This window comes from Oryctolagus cuniculus, chromosome 7 (genome assembly GCF_964237555.1).
Source record: "Oryctolagus cuniculus chromosome 7, mOryCun1.1, whole genome shotgun sequence".
NCBI lineage: Eukaryota > Metazoa > Chordata > Mammalia > Lagomorpha > Leporidae > Oryctolagus > Oryctolagus cuniculus.
Window position 1 is genome coordinate 44,849,577 of NC_091438.1, and position 22,638 is coordinate 44,872,214.

The 22,638-nt window shown below is 53.1% G+C and overlaps 1 protein-coding gene across 1 annotated transcript; it reads left to right on the forward strand.

Annotated features, from left to right (window-relative positions):
- Window positions 1–11,181: 11,181 nt before the first annotated feature.
- LOC100008703 (protein S100-A12) lies at window positions 11,182–13,257 on the forward strand. The gene is made up of 3 exons (XM_002715516.5): window positions 11,182–11,447; window positions 12,022–12,182; window positions 13,019–13,257. Exons 1-3 carry the CDS (start codon window positions 11,363–11,365, stop codon window positions 13,157–13,159), a joined length of 387 nt encoding a protein of 128 aa, XP_002715562.2. The 5' UTR covers window positions 11,182–11,362; the 3' UTR covers window positions 13,160–13,257.
- The last annotated feature ends 9,381 nt before the right edge of the window (window positions 13,258–22,638 follow it).

Consider the following 22,638-nt stretch of genomic DNA (forward strand, 5'->3'; position numbering starts at 1 on the left):
GGAGGTGGACGATGCTTAGAGCCCTACAGTAGGTAACACTAGCATGCCTGTATACCCATACCCATAGTTTGTAGGGATTTGTAGGCTTTGCCTTCCTCTCCACTCCCAGCCTCTTAATTCAATTAAGTAATAAAGGACTGTGCAGATAGCCCACACATGAGCACAACTCAGTTCAAAGAAGAGGTTGCTGCAGTGCCACCGGTGGGATTCCATGCTCTGGTGATGAGTGAATTATTTAAAATAACTTGCAGTCATTACGTCTGTGGCTTTTTCCAAGGGCCTGGTGAAATGGGCAGGCCTGAAGGTGAAGGTGCACCTTTCATCAGAACCTGACCCCCGCACTGCTGAATCTTGGGACATTTTCTGTTGTTTCAACCTAGGCACTGGGGCAGTGGTGTCAGTGATGGGCAAGGGGCTAGGGCGCTGTCAGCCGAATCATGAGCCCAGGGTTGGTAACTGGGCCTGTCTGTCCACCTCTGACACCAAAGTCCAACGCATCATTTGAGTGTGTGCATGTAAGAGCACCCCGTCACAGCGTTCAGATTCTCAAAAGGGTCCAAGGATCTCACGGAGGCTAAGCCACACGTCCTCGCTGCTGGGTGTTAGTAGTAAGAGGAGGGGTGCTTCTGTTTGGTTTTGGTGGGCAGCTGGATTCTTGGTGGGGACTGAGATGCCAGGGGCTAAATCAGTGCCCACCCTGCTGCCCACACCCCTTCCCAACCATCCTGCTCTGCGTGAGGGAGCTCCAGCATGGTTGTGGACAGCAGGCACGGGAAGACCTGTCACAGTCAGGGTGGGGGGTGGGGGGTCCTGGGCCCCTCTGCACTGCACAGGGCATCGCCTCACTGTGTAGCCCCTCAGGGGCACTTCAGCTCTGTTGGGGGTGATTATGGTGCCACAGACCCCAGGAGCCGGGGTTGAAGAAGGAAACCAAGCCGAGGGTGGTGATGGTCGGCGGGGGTGGTGGTGGTGATGGTGTTCTTTGGAGAAACCAAATGTGCTTCCTGCCCAAGAGAAGACATCAGGAGGACAATCCCCCATGGTTGTAGGGGGCAACCCCTCCCTCACCGCAGACAAACCGCCCCTCTGTCTCACTGGCTTCCCACAAGAGGCTCACTTGAGATTGCTGGGCTTCTTGCTTGTGGTAGGCTTTAATTACATCAAAATGCAAATGGGCAGGGAAAGGGAAGAGCATCACCCTTACTCACTGAGGTTTTAATTACCAGCGTTTTTATTATCTTCTAACAGCAGCGAAAATGGCTGGAAGCCAGCCGGGAGCTAAGGAGGGGGACTGGGGAGCCTGGTATTCAGAATGTGGAGGTGGCTTCCTGCTGGGGCCAGTGGGGAAACCCAGCATTAAATAGCTGCAGGAAATCCTTGTCTACCCCTCCACACCAAGGCTCCTGCCTCTGTGAGGAGCAGGAGGCACCCTCTGCCCTGCAGTCGCGGGGATCACATGGCTCTGAGAGGTGCTGCGGTGACCTTGTTATAATTTCCTTTGACACAAACGTAGCCCAGATGTGAGCTAGGCAAAAACATATGGGAAAGGCTTCAGGGTTCACAGTCACATTGCATGCCCCTCTCCACATTTAGGGGGCATACTGGGAGAAAGGCTAACTCGGAAATGCACAACAGGAGAGAGCACGCTGGTTCTGCCTCTCTGTTATCCACACTGGTGGGGATGGTGGTCGGGGTGGTGTTGAGTGCGTATCAGGGTTGGGGTTAGGATAACTTTGGATTTCCTTTAAAAATGCATCATCAGTCTTGCTGTCAGTGATTGTTTGGGGATGAGATTTACTGCTATTAATCCTGTTTGCCTCCAGTTGACAGTCCAGCGAGTTTGCTTTCTCTGATCCCATTCAGAGTATTTGGCATTCCTCCCCAGTGAGGGAGCACTGGCTGCGACGAATCCGATCGACACGGCGTGATTCTGGAGCTCACCGTTAGGCAGGGAAGGTGGCCCTGGTGCTCTGCAGAAAGGAAGGGGTGAGGGGGGCAGACCTGGGAAACTTCATGGAGGAAGAAGGCTAAGAGATGATCACGTACAAGCAGGACTGTGCCCATGACAGGAACCACTGGGCAGAGTCACACAGGGCTTGTGGCTCAGAGCAAGGTGATTCAGTTTCCTATGTCCCCAGCCATGAAAGAAGAACAAGGCAGTGGGAAGTTGAGAAAGAAGTAGTTTAGCAGGAAGCCTCATGCAATCTTTGATGCCGCAAAGGAGACCTTGGCTCACCAACTGAGGCCGAGCTGGCCACTGAGCCATGCGGGCCCTGTATGGAGACCTGTCTGAAAGCTTGCTTCTCCCAAAGCTCCGAACTCCAGCTAAGCTCCCAGCGCAGGTGACCAAAGTCCTGAAGGGCATGGGGAACATGCAAATGAGGAATATTCCCCCTCCTGGGCATAGAACCATCTGGGATGGGCCCAGACCCTGGCCCGTCCCTGGGCCTCCTGACTCAAGAATTCAGTCTAAGCTGAAATGGACCCGAGAGGAGAGGAAGAGCTACCAGTGCTAATGGGGCCCAGTCTGTGTGTCAGCATGAACGAAAAAGATACACCGGTGACTGCTGGAATTTTTGATCTCCTCCAGGAGTTGTCTGAATAAAAGCAGGTCCTGGCTCCTTGACACCTGCGAAAAGAGTGGTTGGCAAGGTGTGTTTGAAAATTTGCAGCAGATATAGAAGTAGATGGTCTATATTTGCTGCATAGGGTGCTACAATTTTGTCATATGTTTGAGATGCAGAACTCCAAGTTTTTATCGTATTCACCACCCTGTTAAGAGAGTCTTAGCTACATTGTAAGAATCTCAGGGGCAGGTGTTTGGTGCTGCAGGTGAGACGCTGCTCGGGACACCTGCATCTCGTATTGGAGTTTGTGGGTTTATGTCTCGCTCTGCTTCCTGTTGGCACACACCCTGGGAGGCAGCAGGTGAAGGCTCAAGTACTTGGGTCTCTGCCACCTACCCAGGAGACCTGGGTTGCTTTCTAGGGCTTTCTGTTTCAGCCTGGCCCAGCCCCAGGGGTTTCAGGCATCTGGGCAGTGATCCAGCAGGTGGAAGATTTCCCTTCCTCTGTCTCTCTGTGTCTCTCTGCCTTTCAAATAAATTAGACTGAAATGTAGAAAATAACCATTATAGGCCGGAGCCGTGGCTCACTAGGCTAATCCTCCACCTTGCGGCGCCGGCACACCGGGTTCTAGTCCCGGTCGGGGCACCGGATTCTGTCCCGGTTGCCCCTCTTCCAGGCCAGCTCTCTGCTGTGGCCAGGGAGTGCAGTGGAGGATGGCCCAAGTGCTTGGGCCCTGCACCCCATGGGAGACCAGGATAAGTACCTGGCTCCTGCCATTGGATCAGCGCAGTATGCCGGCTGCAGCGTGCTGGCCGCGGCGACCTTTCTCTCTGTCTCTCTCTCTCTCACTGTCCACTCTGCCTGTCAAAAAAAAAAAAAAAAAGAAAAAAAGAAAAAAAGAAAAAAGAAAATAACCATTATAAAAAAGAATCTTAGTCATCCCTTTCCTGACCATCTGTACAAGAAGTCTTCAGAAAGTTCATGGAAAATGTATGTTATGCAAAAACTGTGCTTGGATTTCAACATTTTCTTGTACCCAAATAAACTTACTTTTAATTCTATTTTGAACAAACTTTTTGAAGTACCCTCATACAGGCTTTGTAAAAATGTCCGTAAAACAAAAGCCTGATAATCTCTTGGTGTATATCTTTTTAATAAAGATTTCTTTATTTCTTTGAAAGACAGAGTTACAGAGAGAGGGAGAGAGAGAAGGGAATCTTCCATTCACTGGTTCACTCTCCAAATGGCCACTATAGCTGGTGCTGGGCCAGGCTGAAACCAGGAGCCTGGAACTCCATCCAGGTCTCCCACGCAGGTGGCAGAGGCCCAAGCATTTAGAGCACCTTCCACTGCTTTCCCAGGGAGCTGGATCGGAAGTGGGGCAACCGGGGCACGAACTGGAGCCCTTATTAGATGCCGGCGTTGCTGGAGGCATCTTAACCCACTGTGGGGCAACGGCGGCCCCTTGAGCTTCTGGATGTAACACAGTTGTTCAGTTGTTTCCAGGCTTTCCAGACACCTATGATGGACGTTCACAGTCCCAGGACAGCAGCTCAAGGTATGCATCAGCCCTGCAAAGTTCTGTTCATGTTGTCTTTATTGGGACTTTCATTTCACAGGAACATGGCGTACAGCTCCCTGGTTGCTGGGGCCTAAGGGATCACCCATTCTGGGGGCTGGAAAGCTCTGGAAGTCAGTACCCAGACCCAGTGGCACCGGGGTGGGTGGGTGGGGACCTGGTACATTCAGTGTTGGACAGATATGGACAAAAGCCAGGGAAGTGTCGTGCGGCCTGGTTGGGGTGTTTCATTAGGGCACGTCGCAGGCCCAAATGTCCCAGGCTGAGCGATGCAGTTAGGAATGGGCCACAGTGCCTGGGTCCCCACTGGAGGCCAGTGGTCTTGCACTGCTGTCCGGATGAAAGGGGACAAGAGGGGAATTCAGGAGTCCATGGGTACTGGAACCCACACGGCAGTATCTCCAGGTGCTCCTCGGGGAAGAAGATGAACTGCTGACCTTGAGGGGTGTGGGGTGAGTGTGGTGACTTGCTTGTGGGTGGGTCCTTCAGGAGCGGGTGACCACGGTGGCTGCTTGTCGCTCCCCCTCTTCATGGAGGAACGACACAGGACCCTGCCTGGGCTTCATATCCGAGTCACGGCACCATTATGTCGCTCCCTGTCTTCGTGGAGGAACGACACAGGACCCTGTGCTGTTCTTTTGTCTGCTCGGCCCTCCCCGGGTTTGCTGCTGGTTCTTCCCGGGTTGGCTACTGTCCCTTCCACCTCCGTGGAAGGGCGGTTCCCCCTGCCACATTCCCCACTTCCGCCGGGGAGCGGCACACCACCGGCCGGCTCTCTCGGGGGCTGCACAGGTGTTCCCCTTAGATGTTCCTGGTGCATGTTGTCTCTCTCCTCTTTTATAGTCCTCTTCCACCAATCCCAACTCGGCTGCCCACACGCCGAGTACGCTGCTCTCCTCCAATCAGGAGCAAGTCCTACAGTTTATTGGTTGAACTGGAGGCAGCTGCGCAGAAGCTGTTTCTCCCCTCTCAGCGCCATATTGTGGGAGAGCAGATGCATAGAGTAAGTCTTAATTCCAGTAACCCAGTCCAGTCCGGGTTGCTCCCCACAGCTGCTGGAGGTAGAGAGGGGACAGGCCCCTCCTGCCAAGAATTCAAGCCACAGCCGCGGGATGTGCCCACTCCCGCCTGTGCTGCCTCCTCTGGCTTGCACATGTTTTCAGAAAGTTTCTGGGTTGGAACTTAATCCCCCGCCCCACTGAATGCCTTACTGTGACTCTTAGGGGAGTGGCTTTGTTATGAAAGTGAGCTCTCTCCAATGCACTTGCTCTGTCCCGCTGCGTGATGTCCTCCCTGGTGACCAGGCCACGTTCCTGGACATCCCAGTCTCCAGAGCCAGGGGCTAAACAAACCTCCACCCTTCATGAATTAGCCAGCCTGTGGTAATGGGTCACAGCAACACAGAACAGACTGAGACATAACCAGGCCCCAGCGGGTGGCTCAACTAAAGGAATACTGCACACTCAGTGGAGACAGGATGTGATTTAGTTAACTCGGAACCTGCTGCAGACAAGAATGTTACCCCCGACCCACTCACAATGGGACAGCCCAGTTTGGTTATCAGAGGGCCTCTGGGGTGTGGAGACTGGCAGTGGATCGTGACAGGCTCAATGCCAAGATTCTACCTGCTGTGCAAGATACTGTCACCGTCATTGAAACAGTGGCACCCCACCCTGGAGCTGGGGACATTGACAATGAGCTGACTAGACCTGGTCGGGCCTCAGCCCTGTTGAAGTACAGGGCCCAGCACATCAGGTGCACCCTCTGGATGTCCCTTGGGTGGGAAGCCAAAGAAGCACCCCAGGTACAATCAGGCCAAATGCTGGGCCTTGGGACACTAGTAGGATGAGGCCCGGCAGGTGGTGGACCTCTGACAGTGGAGACAGCGTGTACGTACCTGGCACTCCTTAGTCCTTCTTGGTCAGTGTGTCCTGCAAAGCCACCGCCTTTGAAAGTGGCCCTGTGCAGCAGCAGGGCTCGGAAGCCACTCTGAGCCAGAGCACATGCACTGCCCTTGAACCTGTATAGCAGGCTGCTCCACAGACTGGCAGGAGCCCCAAACCTCTTGGTGTCTAACTTCTTCCCAGTCTCCCATGCAGGTGCAGGGGAAGAGCAGCCAGGACACGAACTGGCACCCTATGGGACGCCAGCACCACAGGCTGAGGCTTAACCTGCTGTGCCACAGCACCCCCCCCCACCCCGCGCGCCCAGGGGTCTTTGACTGATGTCTCTGGTAACAGGAAACGGCCAATGGGGTGGTCTGTCTGCAGAACAGCTAGGGTTTGGTTTTCGGTTATCCTGCTGTAGCTGGGGCAACCTCTCGGGAGCTGTAGAGACTATGGGAGACATCCAGGGCAGGCTCACCTTCTTGGTTACAACAGCAGGGCCCTGGAAGGGGTTTTTCTTTGACCTCTTCAGCAACGTCTCCCCTAGGTGGCTGGGATCCTGGACGCTGGGGGGCCTGGCCATCCTCTTGTGGTGGCGGGTCCTCCTGGGTCTCGTGATCAGAATTCCAGCAGTGGTGCACAGTGTGGCACCGAGGTTGTCTCAGTCAAGGTGTCTCATGGATCTGAGAAGCAAACCTCTGCCTCCAGCTCTAGCTGGCTTTGCTCAAGGGGTATCCGGGTTGTGGGTGGACTGCAGGAACAGACCCGCATGGCCTTGTCTGATGCCTGGAGTCAGCCATCTCCTGGGGTACAAGACCCATCCAGGATGTTTCTGGGGTCCCTGGGCCTCAGTGTGGCGTGGGGCACGGGCGGACGAGGCTCCGCTCGCCTCGGGCGGCTTCTCTGAGTCTTACGGGGCCTGGCTCACCGTGAGTCCCGGGCTTCGGTTGTCCATTGCTGCCCATCTGTGAGTGATAGAAGTCCTTCCCTTCAACCCGTGTGAGTTCGGCCTCACTGCACCCGGGGAAGCGGCAAAGGCAGGCAAGCAGAGCCCATGGAGCCTGCTTGGAGGGTGGCGATGCCCCTGGCCCAGCCGCCTCGCTCTCAGCCACTGGTAAGTAGCAGTGGGACAGGGAAGTGGGGGAAGGCATGGAGGTGCTGCTCTCCCCTTTCCTGAAAAGCAATCCTGGCCTCGGGGAGCAGCGCTGCACCCCAGAACAACTCAGGGAGAGGTCTCCCCTCCCCGCCTCCACCCTTGCTTCCTCCAGAGGAAAGGTCGTCAAGGTGACCGCCAGTGACCTTGCTGGGGACCTGGGGGCCCGCTCTGTGAGACAGCGAGGAGGGAGCTGTCTGCTGCCCTGGCACCCCGCCCCGCCCCCACCTGCTCAGACTGCAAGGTCAGGGAGGGCGGGGCTGCTTCTGCCAGACCTGACACCAGCCCCAGGAGGCTTGCCGCCTCCTCCGAGCCCACCCATGGCTCCTCTGTCTCTTTGATCTCTGACTGGGATCCCTGAGTCCCAGAGCCTTGTGCAGGTGACTCCACCCTCTGCCTCTTTCCTTGCCTACCTGGAGGTCATTCCCGTGTGGGAGACGGCAGCTCTAGAGAAGGCACTGGGTGAGGGAGGCACTCTCACGTCTGTTAACGCTTTACCCAGGGCCGGGCCCTGGGCCACTCGGGAGGGGAGGTGAACCGAGCTGGGGGCCCCACCTGCTGACACCTACCCGTGTGCTTCTCCCAGCTTTCTGGGCGTGATGAGAAGGTTCGTTTTGGTTGCTGTAAATACTTACATTTGGGGGGCTCTTTAAAATTTTAATACAGTTTTGGGGCCAGCGCTGTGGTGCAGTGGGTTAAAGCGATGTGTGCTGGTTCTAGTCCTAGCGCTCCACTTCTGTATTTGCGAACTGTATTTGCAGCAAAACTGAGGCCCACAGACTTCCTTCCGTCTTCTGTTTTTCTTAAACTTAGCTCTCAGATATAAGGGAGAACGTGATATTTGTCTTTCTGTGTCTGGTTTGTTTCACTCTACATAACTTCGTTTAGTTCAACGACTGTGCTGCAAATTATAGAATTTATTCTTTTTTATAGCTGAATAATATTCTATTGTATTTACCACATCTTTAAAATTCCTTCCTTCCTTCCTTCCTTCCTTCCTTCCTTCCTTCCTTCCTTCCTTCCTTCCTTCCTTCCTTCCTTCCTCTCTCTCTCTCGTTCGTTCATTCGTTTCTGAGTTCTTTCATCTGCTGGTTCACTCCCCAGATGGCTACAATGACAGGGACTGAGCCAGGCCAAAGCCAGGAGCCAGGAGCTTCTTCTGGGTCTCCCTACTTTCCCAGGTGCATTAGCAGGGAGCTGGATAGGAATTGGAGCATCTGGGACTCCAACTGGTGCCCATGGGAGATGCTGGCATGGCAGGTGGTGGCTTTATCTGCTATGCCCCGACACTGGCCCCAACATTGTCTTTATCCTCTCATCTGACGGTGGACATTTTGGTTGATTCTATATTTTGGGCTATTGTGAACAGTGTTGCTATAAGCACGGGGGAGCAGGTGTCTCTTTGATACAATGAGTTCATGACTTTGACTTTCGAGTATACACCCAGTCGTTTGATTGCTGGATTATAGGGCATGCTTATCTCTAGCTTTTAAAGAAATCTCCATCCTGTTTTCCACAGTGGCTGCACTGACTTCCACTCCCAGCAACAGTGTGCAAGAGTCCCCCTTACTCCACACCATGCAGCATCTGTGGTTCTTCTGTCTTGGACAGGAGCCATCCTGACAGGCGTGGTTGTGGTTTTGATTTGCATTTCCCAGATGACTAGTGATGCGGAGCGGTTTTACTTGCTGACGATCCGTATTTCTTCTTCTAAGAACTGTGTAGTCATGCCCTTTGTCCATGTCTTACCTGGATTGATTGTTTCTTTGCTGTTGAGCCTTTTTGAGCCGCCAATGTATTCTGGATATTGATGCTTGGTCGGATAAGCGGCTTGCAAGTTTTTTCCTTGTTGTGTCAGACTTCTCTTTGTGCTTTTGATTGTTTCCTTCTGGCACAGCTTTTGAAGGCAGATGGATTGAAGTCTGGCAGTAGGAAGTTACCACGCCTCTCTAAACTCACTTTCTTCTGAGGGCAGCTCTGAGGATTCAGCGAGGGTCAGCGCAAGGCAGTGTCTGGCGGGTTGTGAGCGCCCAATTTCTCTTTGCTGTCAAAGAATCAAAAACTTCATTCTTCAGAACAACTCTAGAGCTACAGAAAAGGTGAAGGATAGTACAGTTCCTGGGTGCCGCACACAGTTTTCTCGTGTTAATATTTCAATTTATTCCCAGATTTATTTATTTCTTTGAAAGGTAGCATTACAGCGAGAGGAAGACAGAGACTGAGAGAGGAGAGAGAGAGAGGAGAGAGGGAGAGAGAGAGAGATTGATTTTCCATCTGCTGGTCCACTTTCCAGATGAGTGAACTGCCAGGCGTGGGCCAGGAGGAAGCCAGGAGCCAGGAGCTTCATCCCACATGGGATGCCAGCATCCCAGGCAGCTGCTTAATCTACTGAGCCACACTGCTGGCCCCAATTATTAACGTTTTTTTTGAAGGTTATTGCATGAGGTTTGTGGAAAGTGCAATTAAAAAGTAAGTATATTTTAGTGCAAAAAAGTTTTGAAATGCATGCATACAAGAGATTTTCAAAAAGTTCATGAGGGGCCCGGTGCTGTGGTGTAGAGGGTAAAGCTGCTGCCTGCACTGCCGGCATCCCATTTGGACGCTGGTTCTCTGGCTGTTCTTCTTCTTCTTCTTTTTTAAAAAATATTTTATTTATTTAATTGAGAGGTAGAGTTACAGACAGTGAGAGGGAGAGAGAGAGAAGGTCTTCCATCCGATGGTTCACTCCCCAAATGTCCGCAATGGCTGAGCTACACCGATCCGAAGCCAGGAATCAGGTGCTTCTTCCCAGTCTCCAATGCGGGTGCAGGGGCCCAAGGACTTGAGCCATCCTCCACTGCCTTCCCAGGCCACAGCAGAGAGCTGGATTGGAAGAGACAGCTGGAACTAGAACTGGCACCCACCTGGGATGCCATCACTGCAGGCGGAGGATTAACCTACTGCCAGCCCCGATGCTCCTCTTCCAATCCAGCTCTCTGCTGAGGCCTGGGAAAGCAGTGCAAGAAGGCTCAAGTCCTTGGGCCCCTGCGCCCATGTGGGAGACCTGGAGGAAGCTCCTGGCTCCTGGCTTTGGATCAGCACAGCTCCAGCCGTGGTGGCCATCTGGGGAGTGAACCAGTAGATGGAAGACTCTCTCTCTGCCTCTCTGTACTCTGCCTTTCAAATAAGTAAATAAACCTTTAAAAAAATTTCATGAAAATATAAATCACTTGAAATCTATTGGGGGCTGGTGTTGTAGAGTGGGTAAGATCATAGCCTGTGACGCCTTCATCCTGTATGGGCTCTGGTTCTTGTCCCAGCTGCTCTACTTCCAATTAATTCTCTGTTAATGTGCCTGGAAAGGTAGCAGAAGGTGCCCCAAGTATTTGGGCCCTGTACCCACATGGGAGACCTGGAAGAAGCTCCCAGCCCCTGATTTCAGCCTGGCCCAGCTCTGGCCTTTGTGGCCATATAGGGAGTGAACCAATGGATGGAAGACCTCTCTCTCTATCACTCCTTCTCTCTCTGTTACACTGACATTCAAATAAATAAATAAATCTTAAAAAAATAAAAAGAGTGAAAAAATTATGCACAGTGTTCATGTTTCTTTGCACCAAGATAAACTTATGTTTGAATTCCATTTTCCATGAACTTTTGGAAGTACCGTGATATTAGTATGGTGCAGTTGTTGGAATTAATGAACTGCTGCTGATGTATTTTTATTAACTAAAGCCCATATTTTATTCAGATTTCCTCATCTTTTAACTAATGTTCTGTTTCCTCTTTCCAGACTCATGGCTCACTTTGGTTGTTTTTCTTTTCATTATACATATATATATATATATTATATAGCAGTCATTCAGCAAACGCCTCACCCCATCTCCCTTTCCAGGCAGGAACCCTCAGGCTGTGAAACTTGTTCTTTCAGTCATTTTCCCTCCAGGAAGCAGGAAGCTAAACCTGAAGCCTGGGTCCCAGGGCAGGGCTGAGAACTAGGCAGCCCAAGGGTGGGTGTGTGGGATGGGTGGATGGAGGCTTCGTCTGAGGCTGAGCGGGGTAAGCTCCTAGGTGGCTGCAATCTGAGCTGTTCCTGTTGCAGTCCAACCACAGGTTATAGCTTTTCTTGGGCAACAGAGCATCGTCCAGCAAATTGCTTCAAGATGAATCAGAGAGATTGCTTCACCCCGGGGCAGGGGTAATGCTTGGATGGTCTTATAAAAACTTGCCTGGCCTTTCACAGAGCAGGCTTCTGCTCATAGCTCCGCACTTCTGCCCACTGAGCGGTGAGTGCCCTTTCCTTGGCTGGGTCCTCATGTGGTCCACAGGATGGTGGGTGGGTGCAGGTGGCTACTTTGTGCACATGGGGTGTTGGGGCCACAACCCTCTGAGTGCCTGAACTCTGCATTCTGGACCCCAGCAGATCAGTTAGCTGGGCTAGGTAGTCCCAGCCCTGGGATGTAGGGATGGCTTGGTGGGGGTGGCGTGGTGTGCATCTGTGAGGATGCTGTGGCCGCATCACCATCAGCTGGGGAAGGTGACTAGTCTGACGAACAGCACATCTTCTCAGGTGAGCCTGAGCATGTGATACCCTCCAACCTATCCTCCCTGGTGGAAGAGGTAGAGTAGGGCACCAGGAGCAGCTCAGGGGGATGGTTCCCGGCTCTAGAGAGGATTGCATGTTCTACGTTTCCCCATCCTCGCCATAAATGACAATTTATGGATCAAACACAGAGCCCAGAGACCTGGAGCCGATTTGGAGGACATTCTGCTTTCTGTAAACCCTAGGTGGGGAAAGAGAGGGAGAACGGGTGTTGAGGGGCTGGGGGAGAAGAGCTGCTAGCCCTCCCTTGTCTCCAGAAAGTTCCCGTGAGGCTGGGACAATGACCAAGCTGGAAGACCACCTGGAGGGGATCATCAACATCTTCCACCAGTACTCAGTGCGCACGGGGCATTATGACACCCTGTCCAAGTGCGAGCTGAAGAAGCTGATCACCACGGAACTCGTGAACACCATCAAGGTGGGTGGGTGGCGCCCTCCCCACGGCAGTCAGGCCCCCGCTCCGCACAGAGGGGTGCGGCAGCCCTGAAACAAGAGGCAGGCAAGCACTGTGGTGGCATCAGGTCCAGTCTGAGCCCTCAGGGATGCTCTTCCCATCTCTGGGACAGGGCTTCTGCCTTCTTCTTCCAGTAACTCACTTTTAAAAAAAATTTTTTTAAATATTTATTTTATTTATTTGAAAGACAGAGTTCCAGAGAGAGGTAGAGACAGAGAGAGGTCTTCCATCCAATGGTTCACTTTCCAGATGGCCGCAATGGCCGGAGCTGCACCAATCCGAAGCCAGGAGCCAGGTGCTTCTTCCCAGTCTCCCATGCAGGTGCAGGGGGCCCAAGTGGGGCCCAAGTCCTTGGGCCATCTTCCACTGCTTTCCCAGGCCATAGCAGAGAGCTGGATAGGAAGAGGAGCAGCCGAATCTTCAACCAGCGCCCATGTGGGATGCTGGTGCTTCAGGCCAGGGCTTTAACCTGCTGCGCCACAGTGCCGGCCCCTCATGTAACTCACTTTATCACATCAAGTTCTCCTCCATAGAGAGAAGCAGGGAAGGGGAGAGGCTGGATGAGGGAAGTCCCAGGGTGACTTCCAGTCAGATCCTGTGGGATTCCAGGATGATCCGTGATTTTTACCTCCTCTGTTTGGTTGCATTGGGTTCTCCGACTGGGTGTTGGCTGCACTAGTGCTCCGGGCCTCTCTGGGCTGAGCTCTGAGAGGTGGGAGGTCAGAGAAAGGTGGGGCAGGGGTTGGAAGAGTCTTTGTTGGCACTCTGAGCTCATGGTCTCTGCTGGGTCTTTCCCCTAGAACACCAAAGATCAAGCTACTGTTGACAGAATATTCAGAGATCTGGATGAAGATGGAGACCATCAGGTTGACTTCAAGGAGTTCCTGTCCCTGCTGGCCTCTGTGCTGGTGACTGCTCATGAGAACATCCACAAAGAGTAGCAAGCGCTCTGAGTGATGTCCCCAAGGGGCCTTTACTTCCCATCAAAGCCCAGCCTTGCCCGAGGGAGTAGGTGAATAAAAGTACTCATGAAAGCTTTCTCATGGTGTCTGGGCAGTTTTTTCTTTTCCATGTCTGTGGTCCCCACGTCACCCCTGCCGTCCCAACAACTTCCTTTAGAGCCTTCAGAAACCTGCTCCGTGTGTTCACCAAACACTTAAGGACGTCAGCTACTCGTTCATTCATTCATTCAGAAATGTTCGCTGGACCGCTGTGACAGCCAGACAGAGACCCAGGACACCAGTCCACATCCTCCTAGAGGTTACCGTCTACTGGGGAGGGGTAGAAAATAGTGCACAACCCCCAACACTTTACTGCATGATGCACTGGTAGGTTCTGATAAGTGACAGGAAGAAACTCCGGTCGGGACGTCGGGCTGTTGTGGGAGGGGAAGGAGAGGGTATTGCTTCTTAAGGGATGATCATGCAAACAGAGAACTCGGTGTGGGTCTTGCATCAGAGAGGATGAGCACTCAAGCAGAGGACTGGGAAAGAAATGAAAGACTGTGGTGCAGCTATCTGGAGACCAAGAGGCCCTGGCTGAGAGAGACCAAGGACCTGGGGTGGGCACAGGCTTGTGCACAAAAGCCAGTGTGCCTGGAGGCCAGGAACTGAGATGGGAGACCCAGAGCTGCCAGCGGGGGCTTACAGACTGAGGGAGGACTCGGCTTCAACCCGTGCTTGCTGAGAGCCCCTGGGGGATTCTGAGCCGAGGAGGAGCAAAGCGATTGCACTGATGCTTCCAAAGATCCGCCCTGGCCGCCTTTGTGGAGAGCCGATTGCAGGGAGGCAGGAGCGGAAGTGGGGAGACCAGCTAAATGCACAACCCAGAGTGGTGCCGTCCATCATAATATAACACGGACCACATAACCCATTTCAGATTTACCAGTTCCCATGTTAAAAAGAGTGAACGGGGAAATTAATTTTAATAATGTGCTTTATTAATCCAATAGACACAAAGAGTTATCACTTCAATGGTATGAAATTATTGTTGAGATATTTTGCATTATTTTGTTATAAATCTTTGCAATCCAAGGTGCATTTGACATTGCCAGTGCCTCTCATGCACATGTGTCTCACAGTACGGCCACATTTCAAGGGCTCACTAGTTCTGTGCAGGCAGCTCTTGGCCAACCTACCAGATGCTCTTGCCCTAAGTCAGTTGAGAGCAGAGGCAGGGCTGGCCTGGGCGGAGGTGACCGTGGTGGTAAGGGGCGGTCAATTTCTGAAGACAGTCTGAGGGTGGGACGTGAAAGATCAGGGACTACTTTACATCTGTTCCCCTGGGACCTTGGGCAGGGTGCTGGTGACACAGTGGTCAAAGACCAAGCCCTTGCCTTGAGATGCTCAGCTCTGGTGAGCAGACCCCCGTGCTGTGCCTTGTGTGTTTTAGCAGAAGGAAGCACAGGTGCTGAGAGAGGATCAGAGGGTGGCCCCACTTCGTGGGTTGGCTGAGGGCAGGTGGGCTCCCGAGGGAGCAGACGCTCAGTCACGGTTTTGAGGCAGAAGGTTGAGAGTGAGAAAGTGATGCAGACTTTTGGCACGGGACAGTAAAGAGCACTTTGTTTGGATCTCTCAGTGCATGGGGGTGGGTGGGAGGGCCTGTGGAGAACAAGGGAGAAGGGACTGGGGAGAGAGTGCCACCGCTCTGTCTGAGCAGGGGCGGGTAAGGAGGGCCGAGCTGACCAGAACCTGTGTTCCCCCAGGGGCACTCGCATTGGAGTTCCTCTTCCCCACTCTGGACTGCATCATGGTTGCTGCCTGAGCACCCATCACCACATGACCAGGCTGGTGGGAGCAGGTCCTTATCATTGTGCACGGGGTAGGTGTTTCTGGGGCTTACGTGTTCGTGTCCCCTCCAACGTCCACGTGGAAACTTTAGCCCCGGGGCAACACACGGAGAGGTGAGGCCGTCAGGAGGTGATTGGGCCAGGAGAGCTGCACCCAGCCTCATGGAAGGATTTTTACCTTCGGAAAGGGCTGTGGGCCAGGGCTGCCCCCTGTCCCTCTGTCCTGCAAGGGGGCAGTGTGCGTTCTGTCTGGAGGACACAGCCACCTTGGAAGCCGAGAGCGGGTCCTCCCTGGGCACCGACCAGCTGCCACCTTGTCCTTCACTTCTGGCCTCCAGAAAGGGCAGAAGTACATTCGTACCATTTATAAACTGCCCCGTCTGTGGTGTTTCGTTATGGAGCACAAATGACCTCAGAGAGTATTTCAGTGAATGGTGGGAGTGTGGAAGTCAGCAAGGCTGCTGGTTTCTTCCCCGGGGAAGACAGAGGAGTGTGAGCTCAGAGGGCAGGACTCTCTCCCCGGGGGTGGGGTAGGTGCTGGGGTCCCTGTTCCCTCTGAGAAATGCGGCCTCTGGCTCCAGCAAACCCTCCAGTGGGGGTCCCCCGGCCCTTCCTTGGCACTAACAACAGAGTGCAAGGCCCGAATTTGAGAAAGAATTTAAGAGAGGTTAGGTAGCTTGGGACGGGCTTTGTGGGGCAGTGGCTGGCGCTGCCACCTGCCATGCCTGCGTCCCCGTCAGAGAGCTGCTTTGAGTGGCAGCTACTCTGCATTTGCTCCAGCTGCTAACACAGCTGGGAAGCAGCTGGTGATGGCTCAAGTCCTTGAGTTCCTGCCACCCACAGGGAGGCCCCAGGGGCAGTGTGTGTCTCCTGGCTTCAGCCTGGCAAGGCTCCAGCTTCTGGGGCCATCTGAGGAATCAACCAGTGGATGGAAAATCTCTCTCTCTCTCTCTCTTTCTGTATTTTTCTATCACGTTGGCTTCCAAAGAAATAGGTAAATAAACAAATAACTACATGTAGCTTTTTGGTAAAGATTTATTTATTTTATTTGAAAATCAGAGTTAGAGAGAGAAGGAGAGGTAGAGAGAGAGAGAGCGAGTGAGCAAGAGAGAAGTCTTCCATCTGCTGGTTCACTCCCCAGTTGGCCACAACGACCAGAGCTGAGCCCATCCGAAGCCAGGAACCAGGAGCTTCCTTCGGGTTTCCCATGTGGGTGCAGGGGCCCAAGGAGTTTGGCCATCTTCTACTGCTTTCTCAGACCATAGCAGAGAGCTGGATCAGAGGAGCAGCCGGGATTCAAACCTGCGTCCCTATGGGATGCTGGCACTGCAGGCGGCAGCTTTACCTGCTATGCCACAGCGCTGGCCCCACTACATGCTTCTTTTAAAAAAGAGAAGGATTAGGTGAGTTGCTAGCACTCATGTCTGACAGCTACAAAGGAAGGTGAGAGAGGAGCTTTCTCCTGGGTGTGGTGGGTTTGGCTCTCGGCTTATTTAGTGTGGAGAGGACGTGGAGGGAGCTGGGATTCAGGATGGAGCTGGTGTCCTGACCGCCCAGGCCTGAGCACATGGGAGGCGGTTTTTGGGTGCCTCCCCTGGGGGAGATGCTGTACCTGTGAGCCGTGGGTCTGGGTGAGCAAAGCCGAGGCAGGAGATGAATGTGGATAGTGTGAGGGAACGGGAGCCCGAAGATGGGGGCCAAGTGGGTTTGGCTGGAGCAAAGGGGTCTTGGGGTGGCCTAAACCTAGATGGCACCTGTCACCGAGTGTGGATGAGAAAGAGGAAGCGCTCACTCACTGAGTGACCTTGTGCAAATTCCTTTGTGTCTCTGGGCATGTGTTTCCCTCAGTTTTGAAGAATGCAAAGGAACTTAAAAGTTTGTTTTGATGGGGCGGGTGTTGTGGCATAGCAGGTAAAAGCTGCCGCCTGCAGTGCCGGCATCCCATTGGGCGCCGGTTCGAGGCCCGGCTGCTCTTCTTCTGATCCAGCTCTCTGCTATTGCCTGGGAAAGTGGTGGAGGATGGCCCAAGTGCTTGGGCCCCTGCACCCACGTGGGAGACTCGGAAGAATCTCCTGGCTGCTGGCTTTGAATTGGCACATCTCTGGCCGTTGTGGCCAACTGGGTGTGAACCAACAGATGGAGGACCTCTCTCTTTCTCTCTGTCTCTCCTTCTTTCTCTGTCTATCTGTGTAACTCTGATTTCCAAATAAATAAATAAATAATGTATTTTTTAAATCTTGTTTTGGAGGGTTTTGAACTAGGTGAAACTAGGTGAACACTCAGGGGTCTGAGGATTGATGTTTCTGGTTTCAGTTTTAATTTGCCAGTTACTAATTGTGGAACCTTGTACAAGTTACTTAAAGTCATTTTTTTTAGGAAGATTTATTTACTTATTTGAAAGGCAGAGTTACAGAGAGGGAGAGGCAGAGACAGAGAGAGAGGGGGAGAGAGAGAGAGAGAGAGAGAGAGAGAGGTCTTCCATTTGCTGGTTCACTCCCCAAATGGCTGCAATGGGCAGAGCTGCACCAATCCAAAGCCAGGAGCCAAGAGCTTCCTCCAGGTCTCCCACATGGGTGCAGGGGCCTAAGGACCTGGGCCATCTTCTACTGCTTTCCCAGGCCATAGCAGAGAGCTGGATTGGAAGTGGAGCAGCTGGGACTCCAACCAGTGCCCATATGGGATGCCAGCACTGCAAGCAAGAGCTTTAACCTGTTGTGCCACAGCGCTGGTCCCTTAAAATCTCGAAACCTCAGTTTTCCCATCAACGTGTGTGAATAACAAAGCAGCCCTCTCCCAGAGTTGGTGGAAGATTAGACAATCTCATCACCTGTGGAAAGCGCTGGGCTCAGCCCCCGAGGCAGAGGAAGCACTCAGTGGGTTTTGGCAATAACAGGAAGAGAATTTACAGAAGAGGTGGTTGTTGTAACTGACCTGTTCTCTGCCACTGCCACAACAGGTAATGGTGGCCTTAAAATGAAGGCACACAGGTTGATTTTAGAGGTGGCTGGTTGACATTGACAGTTTGAGATGAGTGACCAAAAGTAGTTGTGCCAAATCTTTCTCCAAGGGTCTTGAAACTACACCAAGCTGTGGTTCTGCTAGCTGGTCTCTTCCTTGATGCCCTCACATATATCTGAGACCACTTCTGGTACAAGGATACTTGAAAGAGTTTGTGGAAAAATGGAAATAAAAGATAAGTGTAGGCATGGCCATTTGGCCTAGCAGTTAAGAGGCTGGCTAGGGCTCCCAAGTTCCATACTGGAGTGTCTGGGTTCAGTGCCTGGCTCTATTCCTGGCTCCAGCTTCCTGCTAATGCACACGCCAGGAGGCGGTGGGTGAAGGCTCAGGAGACCCGGTCCCTGCCACCCATGCGGGAGACCTGCACTGAGTTCCAGCTGGGGGCCGGCACAGGTGTCTGAGGAGTGAGCCAGCAGATGGGACCTTTCTCTTTTTGTCCTGCTCTCTTTCTCTCTGACTCTCAAATCAGAAACAAAATTTTCAAAAACACAAGTTTATTTTGGTGTAAAAATTTGAAATTCAGGCACAGTTTTTTCATAATATATATTTTCTTTGAATTTTATAATAAAAAAACCTATGCATGGATTTCAACATTTTTTTGCACAAAAATAGACTTATCTTTTAACTCCATTTCGCTTTGAACTTTTTTAAGTACCCTTATATATGTAGCAGCATCAGGATCTGTTGGAAACAACATCCAGCAAGAACGAAAGTCAGCCTATTTACTGTTGTGAAAACACACACCAGTGGTCAGAATAGCCCAAAAAGCCCACTGAACCACAGGCTGAACTTGAAACACAGTTGCAAAAATTTTGAGAGCTTCTAAACTTGATCAAAATCTATTAGCTTGAGGCATCTGCAGACAAGGAAGACAGCCCGCTGACTGGGCTCCCAGGAGCTTGGTTGGACTCCCAGCGTAGTGTACCTTCCTCTTGGCTCTGTGAGCCTAGGGGGCGCCTTCCCGTCTGCCCAGCTGTAACGTGCACCGTGCACCGTTAGGACCAGTGGTCTCCAGTGCGTTTGTGAAAACCCGGAGGCTAGCTCCCCTGACTGCAGCAGGTGTCACACGTGCTGTCAGAACCTCAGGCCTCAGAAGTGAGCCTCTGCCTAGCTCCGGAGCCCTGTTCTGCAGTCACTCTAGAACATTCTCTAGAGTGATCCCTGTGGTTGTCCAGCTTCTCTCTTGGCTCTTGCTCCTGCTATCCCAGCAAGGTCTTGTCTGTAGGGCCCTTCCCCTGCTTTGGTCACAGCCAGTGTTCTTGTCCAGCCTGCTGTAGGCACGGGGCTCTCTGGACCCTTCTGTAGCTACCTAGGCCCAATGCCCAAGCCACAGCCTAGGGGGCTCTCCTGCGCATATCTTGGTCTGCCAAGCGTAGACTATGGGTTTCTTGCAGCTCAGGGCTGACTTGCCTGTTCTGTTTTCAAGTCCCTCCTGGGACGGTGAGCTTGCTGAAACCATCTAGTAGAGGCACTATTGTATGCCCAGGGCTGCCAATGCCACTGTTTTGGGGTCTACATGTGTAATACCTTGCCCTTCAGGGGGACACTTGAGGGGCGCACACCACAAGTCACGGCACACCACCTGTGCCTCTGACCTGGGGGCCAGGAGCGGGGTCTGGAGTCTCCAGACCGGCTGCCCAAGCCCCTGATGTGAGAACTGCCAGATCCGTCATTTTGACTTAAACACCCAAGAAGCCTCCAAGCGAAAGAAAGCAAAGTGACGCTCTGACAATCTGGTTGGCCAGGACTCGTCTCCCAGGGCTTTTGGGGTCTGTTTCGGTATCTGACACGGAGCTGGGTGTGCAGAATGACAGCTCTCGGTCTATCCAAACACAGCTCAGGCATGCTAGGGCGTGAGCCCCAGGGAACCTCCTGCCACCTCCTCTCTGCCCTTGCCTCCACCTTGGGCCAAGCAGAGACGCAAAGCCTCACCCATGCTCCCAGGACAGCTATGTTTCTCTCTGGTAAACCTGTTTGTTGGATGCAGGGGTGGGAGACCTAACCTGTATTTGACACAAACGTCAGTCTCAATGAATTCTCTCTCTCTCTGTCTCTTTTTAAAAAGATTTATTTATTTATTTGAGAGGTAGAGTTACAGACAGAGAGAAGGAGAGATGGAAAGAGAGGTCTTCCCATCTGTTGGTTCATCCCCCAGATAGCTGCAACAGCTGGAGCTGGGCTGATCTGAAGCCAGGAGTCAGGAGCTTCTTCTAGGTCTCCCACATGGGTGCAGGCGCCCAAGGACTTGGACCATCTTTGACTGCTTTCCCAGGCCATTAGCAGAGAGCTGGATCAGAAGTGGAGCAGCCGGAACTAGAACCGGCGCCCACATTGGGTACCGGTGCCACAGAAGGCAGCTTTACCCACTATGCCACAGTGCTGGTCTTGCAGTAGCCTCCTCCTGGGTCCCCATGCCTCTGTTCCAGACCCACCCAATCCCTCCTTGCTGCAGCCAGGACGGCGTCCTCCAAACTCAAATCATATCAGCCACCTGCCCGATTAAAGCCCTCCTCCAAGCTCTCCCATGCCTTGGAAGGAAAGCCTCTGCAGAGACAGCGTCCTGTCATTCTGGCCTCATGTCCCTCACTCCCCGTTAAGGAGGCCTTGCTGCCTCACCGCGCGGCTCGAGACCGTGTCCTCCTCCTCTGAGGCCTGTGCAGACTCTCACCGGCGGACATGATCTAGGCGCTCTCTTCCTTGCTTTGCTCCTTGTCTGAGTCTCCTCTAGACGCAAGCTCCAAGGGAGCAGGGGCTTCACGTGGCTTGTGGACCCCGCCCCTGGAGCCAGGTCCTGTGTCCGCTTGCCGCTCACTCAGTATTTGCAGAATGAATGGATGACTGGCAAGCACTGGCTTCTTTGCAGAGAGTTTGTTTTCCAACCGAGGGAAGGAACAGCCGATGTGGGCTGTGGGGGAGATGCTCGTGGCCGTGCTGGGGAGTGCTGGCAGCACACGAGCCCCTTCGCAGAGTCCCGGAGGCCTCACGTGGGGCCAAGGCCACTCCCCAGACCTTGGCAATATTTTTAGGCCCGCATCATGCTCCCCTGCTGCTTTGTTGGGGCTCCGTACCCCGGGGCCTTCACTTGGCTGTGGGACACGGGGTGTTTGAAGGGGTTGTCCCTGGTTGGACACGACCCCTTGTGGATTCTCACAGGCAGCCCCCTCCCTGAAAGCCCCTCAGTGACCCAGGACTAACCTCACCACGGAGCACAGCGGGGAAGAAAGCAGCCAGGGAGGATGCAGACAAGGAAGAGAGAGGGCGAAAGGGGAGAAGAGGGGGCAGGGCACAGACTCAACATGTGGCAGGTGGCCCCTGGGCTGCAGGCAGGGATCCCTGCTCCGCCTGCTCTGCCACCACCCTTTAGGTCTTGGTGACAATCCCCCCCTCTCACTGGGCAGTCTGCATGCGACAAGGCTGCCTCTGCAGGCAGAAACGGCAGGGCTCTTAGAGAAAAGGGAAAAGGGAAAATTGGGGCCAGACGGAGGCTCTCCCTGATGCTTGTGTCTTGGGGGGTGTGGGTCCGCAGTCTGGCCAGAGTTCTAGGGGTACAGGATTTGTTTGAGGTGGGAGCCCAAGAGACAACAGGGCTTGGGCAACCAGGTGTTTCAGCCCTTCTGTGACTTTGGTAATCGGAATGTCAAAATTCGTGACACACAGCTTTCTAAAATACAAATTTAAGCAACTGCCGGGAGGGGGAAGGCTCAGAGGCTGGGCTCTGGATATGCTTCTGGGTAGGGCCTGCATCCGCATTGTGTAAAATTGCCTCACAGGCTGTAAAAGCTGAGGTCTTTCCTTCCCGCACAGTCTTGGCAAACACCACAGATTACAGCATCCTATTTACCCTACAGGGTGTGTGCACTGTACCTCCACTGGTTGAGATGGAGCCTGGGGGCTGGTTTCAGGTTCTTTTTTTAAAAGTTTTTTTTTTTTAAAGCATTTATTTATTTGAAAGAGAAAAGGAGAGACAGAGGAAAAGTTCTTTCATTCTCTGGCTCATTCCTCAAGTGGTAAAATTGGCCAGTGCTGGGCCGGGCTAAAGCCAGGAGCCAGGAGCTTTTTTTGGGTCTCCCACACGGGTGCAGGGGCCCAAGGACTTGGGCCATCTTCTTCTGCTTCTTCCAGGCGCATAAGCAGGGAGCTGTATCAGAAGTAGAGCAGTCAGGATTTGAACCGGTGCCCTATGGGATGAGGGTGCTACAGGAGGTGGCTTAACCTGCTGCTCCACAGCATTGGCCCCTGGTTTCAGGTTCTGAGTCAAGTTTGTTACTGCTGACCTTTCTTGCAGTCTCCAGGGCCTTTGTAGCAGCCCCCAGTAACTGTGTGCCTGTGGTCCCAGGTCCACCCAGGTCCGTTCCCTAAACACAGACGGCCTTGTATAAAACCCAGACACAATTGCGTCTGTCCCTCCTGAAGCCGCACCTGCTCTTCCCTCTGCCCCACTGGAAGCCGTGCAATCACCCGGCCTAGTGTCTGCCCACTCCCCTCTGTACCTCTCCCCTCTTCTCTGCTCACTCTTCTCACTCTCATGTCCACCCATGACCAGGTCTTTGCACAGGTGGTGGCCTTCATGCTTATTCACAGATGCTTCCCAGCCTTGACCCCACTCAGACCCTC